The sequence below is a fragment of the Frankliniella occidentalis genome, unplaced genomic scaffold, assembly GCF_000697945.3.
Source record: "Frankliniella occidentalis isolate FOCC.00 unplaced genomic scaffold, Focc_3.1 Scaffold64, whole genome shotgun sequence".
In the NCBI taxonomy this organism is placed as follows: Eukaryota; Metazoa; Arthropoda; class Insecta; order Thysanoptera; family Thripidae; genus Frankliniella; species Frankliniella occidentalis.
The window spans coordinates 1,119,287-1,127,954 of record NW_026267194.1 but is presented as its reverse complement, the minus strand read 5'-3'; the positions used below and the strand labels follow the sequence as shown (position 1 = coordinate 1,127,954).

General features: G+C 41.1%; 1 protein-coding gene across 3 annotated transcripts in view; it reads left to right on the top strand.

Moving 5' to 3' along the window:
• Positions 1-8,668, top strand: part of LOC113214288 (alpha-tocopherol transfer protein-like) — a 22,917-nt gene that overhangs the window by 5,358 nt on the left and 8,891 nt on the right. For 2 of the 3 annotated variants that reach the window (XM_026433603.2, XM_026433602.2), the window contains exons 3-5: positions 1,358-1,514; positions 4,310-4,562; positions 8,048-8,158. In XM_026433603.2, the coding sequence (XP_026289388.1) occupies positions 1,358-1,514; positions 4,310-4,562; positions 8,048-8,158 (521 nt within the window). Of the gene's footprint in view, positions 1-1,357; positions 1,515-4,309; positions 4,563-7,077; positions 7,203-8,047; positions 8,159-8,668 lie in introns of all 3 variants that reach the window. The other variant, XR_008011217.1, reaches the window with a different exon arrangement.

Sequence of the window (8,668 nt, the reverse complement as noted above, 5' to 3'; positions counted from 1 at the left end):
CGTTGTCCAGAAGTGACAACAATTATACCCTGAAAATTTCAGACCTCTAGCTCACGTTCTTCTTGGGAAACGGACAGACGGACGGACAGACACAGGGGCGATGGCATAAGCCCGCTTATATAGCTTTTAAGCGAATGAGCGGGCTGAAAAGCAGTTTCAAGAACAAACAAAAGACTGTTCTCGCAACAAATATAGAAAATCTTTCAATTATTGTAATTCCCCTTTATACTCAACAAAGAGATTCATGAAGAATGGTCAGGGCGGTTATAAGCGCTGGATATTCAGAGGGTGAAGACTAGTCGACTTTTCCTAAATTATTGGCAGTAAAGTAAAAACAATGTCTCAATTTTTGAGCGCAAGGGGAAAACTTTGAGGATCTGCCCTGGTTTGAGGAAAACTCCTCAGATTTCGAGAAAGTCTGGTCAAAGAATGTGGTTTTTTTCCTCCTTGGGTATGAAAAAAAAGCCAAAGTTGACTATGGCATTCAAAAAAAAAAAAAGTGGGCACACGATTATTGGACATACTTGTATGGACAAAGTTGCGTGGACAGCTACAATATAGGACAAAATAAGTAGGACTAAAAGGTGTGGACGAAAGTGTCGTGGACGAAATGTCATAGAACCAACAAGATTTCGAAGATCCGAGCTCCCACTCATAAGTTACAAAATTACCCTATAAGCCGCATAACGGATCCTTATAATGGTTACGGATCTTACAAAATCGTATAAAATCAAACGTTTTAGACGAAAGAGACGACCGATCGGCAAGGGCGAGACGTATTTTGGGTCAGGTACACAACCCCGACACAACCCCCTTTGAACCTTATCTAAATTCGCAATAGGAACTTTGCAATAGAGTGCACGGATCTTTCACTCTATGCTTGACACGAACAGTTTTTAGGTGTTCTAGTCAGTCTAGGTGACGAACCAGAAAAGCCTCACCTGGTTGTCGTATGTTAAGTTTTGCTGTAGAAAAGTGGCAAAAACTGGCTTTTTGACTTTTGTTACCTTTCCAAGGAGGACATTTTTGGATCCAGTCGAGTAAAGACATCTGTAACTTTCTGGAGACGGGCCAAGAGTGAGAACATAGCCGAGCAGTTCTCGGCAATGGGTCACTTTCGTGTCCACGCTCTATTTCATCGAAATCTTAACCGGTCTGAACGATATTTTTTGCCATATCTGCGTCTTCGTACTAACTAAACAGAAAACAAATGTTACCTTGACAGTAAAGTCATCCCCTCAAAAGATATTTGAACGGAAAGGGTCTAAAATGTAAGATCCGTAACCATTTTGCATTTCCTCGTGTGATGAAGTAGAAACAGTTGTAACAAATAATGCTTCTCTGTTTTGCACGTTAGATGCTGACCTGGTAAAGTTTGTTCACTGCGTTGATTATGACTTGAAGAGAGCACAGAAGTGCGTTACGGACTTCTACAAAGCCCGAAACGATTGTGAAGACTTATTTAAGGGCTGGGACACAAATACTCCAGAAGTGCAAAGGATTTATCAATATTTGTAAGTCTTCGCATTGTCACGTTATATCTTTGAAGAAGATTTATTCCATTGTGACGTGTAACCTTTACAGAACACATATAAAAAATTAACTTTTGGGACCTACCCCCAGGATTTGCCGTAAGCGTTTCGTTCTCTAGGGGTGATCTATCCTTAAAATTTCAAGTCTCTATCACATCGTCTTCTAGTGAAACAGACAAACACGAGGTCGTTTGCATATGCCCGCTGGATAGCTTTTTCAAAAGAGAAGGGCAGGCTTGATAAATGAGGTGGTGTATCTGTAGGATTGCTGCGTCATCTATTATTTTTTCAGTGTCAATTTAGAGGAAACTATTGTTTTTCGTCTCATTTTGTGAGTCTGAACAAGTTGGCGTCGGTAAGAGTTTGATATTGTCTTAAAAGCTGAAAACAATGTGAACATTTACCTGTTGACCTGCATGTAGCACGTATAAACGTAGAGGAGGATGGGGTCCCTTGGGCCTGGGCCTTGGATTACACTCTCATTTGCTTAAGGATAACCAACACACACACACACACACACACACTCGCTGCTTGCCGCTAGTACGTCTTGCTGCCGCATCGCTTGCCAGGCGCGCCGCGCGGTTGGAGTAGATACACTACTGTGCGCGGGACGTACGAGTGTGGTCTGTAGATAGAATACTTACAAACCCCCTTAAAAAGGTACTTTGGGATCAAAATTTCGGAAACATTCTTGGTTGTACGTGTAGAGACGCACGTCTCTACCTCAAAACCACTCATAACTCAATTTGGTCAAAAATGTCAGTTAGAACATTGTGAAAACGACCCTTTCTAGATAGGACATTGTGAAAATGACGCGCTGTATATAGAACGTTGTTGTTAAAACGCGTCGAAGCGCTCTGTTTTCTGTTGCAGTTTCAGTAGTTTGACAAAATTGAGACACGATGTAGTCAGAATAAATTTCTTAGTACCATACTGACGCAGAGGGCGAGAAAATGAGACAGACATCCAGAAAACAAGGTAAGGGATCGTACCCAAACCACGTGATGGGTTTTGGGGGAGGGGGGTCTGTGGAAATACCACTCACCACCACCAGGGGGGAGGTTTTTTCGGCCAAGTCACCTGCTCGAATAAGCACGTTTTTTTAAAAAAATCCCAACACAAATCCGTTTATTGCGTGATAAATCACTGAAATCTGACGGTGTTCAATTGAAGTCATCACTAAATTAAGTTTTGAATATCAGCAAACATGCACTTTTTTAGCCCGCCCTTCTGCTTTTAAAAAAGCATTAAAGCGGGCTTATGCAACCGCTCTCGTGTCCGTCCGTCCGTCTGTCCGTCGTCCGTGTAAGAGGAAGGAGATGAGCTAGAGGTCTGCAAATTTCAGGGTATCTTAGGGGTCACTCCTGGACAACGAAACGCCTGGTGCAAATCCTAGCAACCACCCCTAAGGGGGTGAAAGGGGGTAACAAAGAAATAGGGGTTGGTCCAAAAAGTAGAAAAAAAATATTTTTTTTTTGTGGTCTCCTAAGGGGTAACTCGTGAAAGTAGAGCCCTCTGGGCGAAAATTTTGTCCGTTTGACTCTATATTGAACCGTTTCGGCGCTAGAGTGTTTTTTTCGACAAAAAATGACCACGTTGCACATAAAGACGTACAAGGAGGCGTCCAATCGTAAAATGTCAGAGGAAGTACCCCCCCAAAACAATACATTCTGAATCAGGAACTACCCTCGCATTAGCCGTATCTTTTACTGTTTCGGCCCTAGAGGTGGATATATTGAAAACAATGGCAAAAAGTCAAGTTTTAAGACTCTTTGACAAACAATATACAATCTAAAAACTGCGCGGGTTAATTTTTTTTTTAATTTCTAAGCAAAGCAGAAGGGTGGGGTGTAGTCACGGTGTTGCCCCGTTACAGTCTTTTGTCATTTCCAAGGAGCAAATCTCTAGGGCCGCAGGCCCCCCGCCGAACGCTTTAGTTTACTCAAATATGCAAAGTAATTTACCGGTCACATTATTTATTTGATTATGCACTTCAGTAAATCGCGAGACTGAAATGGTCGGGCCGAAGGCCCGACCATCGCCGCCGGCAGGCCAAGCAGGCCCGGCCCCTGCCGAACGGAGTTTCCGGCGCAGCGAAGTGGAGCTGGCAACTCCGTTTGGCGGAAGGGCGGGCCTGCTTGTTTTAAAATGCTCCATATACTTGTAAATACGTCAAATAACACATATGCTGAAAACCATGTGAAAATGGAGGGGGGGAGGGGGAGGGGGGTCCCCAAAACCACCACAGACCACCACAGGGGGGGAAGAGGGGAGGTCAAAACCCGCCAAAAACCCGTCACGTGGTTTGGGCACGATCCCCAAGTTACGTATTTGTGCTGTGCATGGATATAGGTAACATATAGGTAACATTGTTCACATTGTTGTCAGCTTTATTGAAGACCCCAAAATAATTCCAACCGTCGCAAACATGTGGGAACGCATCAGACAAGATGGACAACAATAGATTAATCTTCAATGTAAACTGGCTAATAATTGACATAGCAAGCATACGGAGATGCATCACATGGCCACTTTGACTTTAACACTCATAGACGAGGCGCGTACCTTCGGCACTGTTGTGCGTTTTCTTTGTTGTTGGACACATTTTTGTGGGCCCATATTTTCGTACAAAGTAATACGCAACGGCGCAGGTACACTGGAATACAGAAATACTTATGAAGGAGTTTACAGTGTTCTAGCACAATGTTGTGACTATCAGCAAGCTTATCCTAGGCGATGTGCCATTTTCCATTGTTTTTGGTTTCTTACTTTTCCAGGAACATTGCTGTACTTCCACGCCTGACGCCAGATAACTGCCGTGTCCTTATGTACTCCATGAATGCCAATGCGCTGTCCTATTGCAGCGTTTCAGATCTCTTTAAGGCGATTTTCATGGGCTTGGAGACAATATTTCTTACGGAACCAACAATTACTGGCGTGATTTTCATCCAAGACTTGGGAAACATTAGCATGTACCAGTTAATCAAAGCAATGTTTTCCATGCCTCCGAAAATATTTCCATATTTGGAGGTAAGTAAATGATCATGACATTACATCATCAAAGTATGGAATGCTTTTTTAGAAGGATCAGTGTACAAAAGCCGTAACTTTATAGAAATATTTTCATAAGAATTGTCGCAGTTCCACGATCCGCTTTAGTAACTGTCCAAAACATAAATATTGTAGTTGGACAGTTACAAAAATGCGAGGAGTCCGTCATATTTGATTTTTTCGCGTTCAAAGACTATCGGTCAAAACCAGGGTTGTTAACGTTAATTTAACGGGTAACGACGTTACGACGTTTTCGTTAACGTTATTTTAACGTTAACGTAATACGTTAATTTTTTGGCAGCTAGGGAAACGTAACGCGTTTGCGTTAACCGGGTCCCGAAACGTCGTAACGACGTTGACGTTAAAAATTTGGGCAGCTGGTCAGCGAATATTGTAGTTTTCGTGACATGCAGTACAAGTGCGACTAGCGAACGAAGAAAGCCGAGCCTCAAGTTGTGCTGAAAGTAAAACTTTGATAATAAAAGTTATTTTTTTATCATATTTCTTAACTTTAAACAGCCCTCTGCTCTTAATTTTCAATATTTTACGTTCTTTTTATTATTCTGCATCAACGTCAACGACGTTACGACGTTTAACGAAACGTAACGCGTTAATTTTGTCACAACTGGCGAAACGTAACGCGTTTACGTTAACTCAAATCTCAGATTAACGAAACGTAACGCGTTAAATTTCATTTTTAACGTTAACAACTCTGGTCAAAACTGACCGAATTTCTAATATTGACCGAAAATTGACTGAAAATGACTAAAAATTACTGAAAAACGGTTTAAAAATGACGGAAAATGTTGGATATGGTGAATTTCGGGACACCCGATCAAAATATTATTGAGATAACCAATAATTTGTTGTCAGAACCAAGATTAGTTGCCAGAACAAGATGTTCGGTGCTTGAGCTGGCGCATTTATTCTAAAAGCAAACCACGACTTGGCTCCTGTAGTGACGTGCTTTGTTTTATACCAAATCAAGGTTTTGACAGCTGAAATATTCGTTACCACACCTAATATTTATCGATCGTCCCGAAATTAACTATTTTTTACTTCTGATGACCAATTCCTTTTTTCTTCGTCGTTTGTGAAAAACCCCGTAACTATCTTCCGAATGCCAAGTTGTATCTTTACAACATATTTCGTAATATCATCAGTAACTTCGTACTTTTACGACATAAAATTATACTTCTTAGTTCTAAAATTCATTAGTAAATTTACAGTTTGAAGTTTGTAGCTTCACATGCTTGTGTTGTTATCCAAAATAATATAACTTGTCGTAAAGTTTCGAACATTTTTTTCGCAGTCATGCTATACGAAGAAATTAATTGCCATAGATTAAAACCAAACTGTACTCTAAAAAAAGTTACAAGTTCTAGTATCAATTTTGAAACAAAATTTTGTAACCTTGGATGCTGATTCAAAAATTTCTAATGTTGTGACAAAATTTTGTAATTGTTTCAAAAAATTGTAACCGACGTACAAACTTTAACGATACGAGTGCAAATTTTTGTAACTGTGGCAGGTTTTTGTAATTGTTACAAATATTTGTAACATTGTTACAGTTTGTCCTAATCCTGGTATTATTTTTCGTTAACTTGATATAAAAATTTGGAACATAGGATGTACCATATGGTTCAGAAATGTGCTGTTGCAGCCAGCCACCAGCCAAAAACCAAAACCAAAAAAACTTGTACACTCTCATGTAAAACTTAGTGTGAGAGCAGAGAAGGGCTGCCTTTGCTGCCTTCCGAAGGGAAATCTCTTCAATCGAGAGATTTTAAGATTTTGTGTGTCGCTAGTAACTGCCGCTAGATGGCGCAACGGTCAGAGCGTCTATAACAATAACCATCTTTTTTGGGCATAAAACTCAAATTTTGACACGCAACTAACATTTAATTTTACGCTGTATGCTCTACAAGACAATGACCTTGAGTGAATATAAAAGTTTTTGTTCAAAAAGTCAACCATGCGTCAGATAATGGTTTAATATCAACGCGCGAAGGGTACCTGCCAACTCTCCTCAGTTGGGTATGGTAACGTTTTCCACATGTGACTGTAGCGGTTTCTATACGCTACTTCATTTTTGTATCAGTGGCTTGCAGTGTCACTGGTTGGTTCCGTCCTCCTCGGAACAATCATTGCTACCAGGAAAATGCATGACTTAGCAACGTAATTTTGCTAAAACCGACTTTTGAAATGCTCGAACGGTTAGTTCACTGTACACTGCTGATGAAGTTATTAGCAAACTGATTTGACCCTTCCTGAAGGGCAATGACGAAATTTTCAAGCACTGGAATACGAACTAGTTCTTCGCAAGCTTGCAGACTATTTCTTTGCAATGCAAACATTTATTGTTTGAATGGATTCTGTCAGCTTGCAAAGGGCTTCTTTGCAATACGAACTAATTCTTTGAAATACAAACGTTTGCAATTGTTTGCAACATTGCAAAGAACGGCAAAGAATATAGTTTGCAAGCATTTTACAGTACGCCTGTGCCGACCAGGCCAACACACTGGCGGACCTGGGAAGAAACGGTCATCACTGGCAGATCTGCTTTTCGGCTCACCTGCACAGTCAACTTTGGAGGCCTCTTGCTACTGCTGTATGTAGGTACGTCGTACAGTATTGACTATTAGCTCATTCTAATGTGTATGTCCTCGTGATTGAATTTTCACCTCACTCAGTACTAACCGACATACCAACGATGAGCAATAGGCCTCAAACGTTGACGTGCAGGTCAGCCAAAAAGCAGTGACGGCTGTCTCTTCCCAGATCCTCTAGTGTTGGCCTGGTCGGCGCAGAATCGCTAGTGTTTCACGCCTCTTCACAGATACGCCACTTCTGCAGGCATGCGTCAAGGGTGTCTCAGTAGTCAATAGCCTTTGCTTCTGTTAAGAGGGAGGGGGAGGGGACACTGAAAAGTTTTCCTGAACCCAAATTAAATTTCCCCGAATTTTCCTGGACTTCCAGACACCGTTTATTTATCGTGACTTTTTTTCTGTCTTCCTTCACTTCCCCGACCAGTACCAGGATGAACTCTGGAAAAGAAACAGGTCAAACCAAATTTAGAGCAATGCTTTTTAGTTCCTTGCGATACGTGTGTGTGTGTGTGTGTGTGTGTGTGTGTATGTGCGAGGGGTGAACAACCCCCCTGCTAAGTGTACACCCCTACGTTTGCTCAATACAAACTACAAACTAATTCAAAACAATTCAGTTTAATTGAACACAATTTAGAAATAGTTCAACCCAGTTCAAAAACAAAACAATTCAGTGTCATTATAGAAAATTTCCATTCACGTCAAGAAATTTGTAGGACGAATTCAGGAGTGATTTACCCCTTGGTGTGTTTGTGTGTGCGTGAGAGAGAGAAAGAGAGAGAGAGAAGAGGGTGCGGTTCAATGCAAAGTTCCTGTTAGGGCGTATTGATTATAATGATTGATTTTTATTTCGTGCAGGATGGAATCCCACTGAAGCGCGATGTTGCGCATATGATAAATTGTCCAAGACTCATCGATTATGCAATGAGAGCCATGAGAAGCATAGGCAGACCAGAGGACTATGAAAAGGTACAAGTATACTGCAACTTGGGACTGTCTCAAATGTATACTTTTGAGATATTTTTGGCTGAGCGATTAGCGAAGCCTATTTGGCTGAGCGATAGTGAAGCCTATTACTCCAGTGATGATCAAAAAGTTTCGCGTCTGTCTGTCTGTGTGTGTGTTTGTCTGTCCGCACGATAACTCGAGATCGAATGAGTGATTTTGGCGGTTAGAAGAACAAGAAGAAGTTCCAAGATGGCCGCCTCGGACCACAACAAACATTCAACTGTTTTCCCGAGCAGACGCTCGCGCTCGGGAGCCCCAATAACCTACCAAATGTTATATCGCGCCTGTTGGAGTCAAACTTGGTTTTGTTAGAATCAGAAGAACACGATGAAAACGATATCGGACCTTCAAGAATGCTATTTAGTGTTAATCTTTGAAAATAATAGTTCATGTTCACAATTTTAACAAACTAACACCATATCTTATTAACGAACCTGAAAAATTCGTCACATATGTTCAAATGCTATTTTA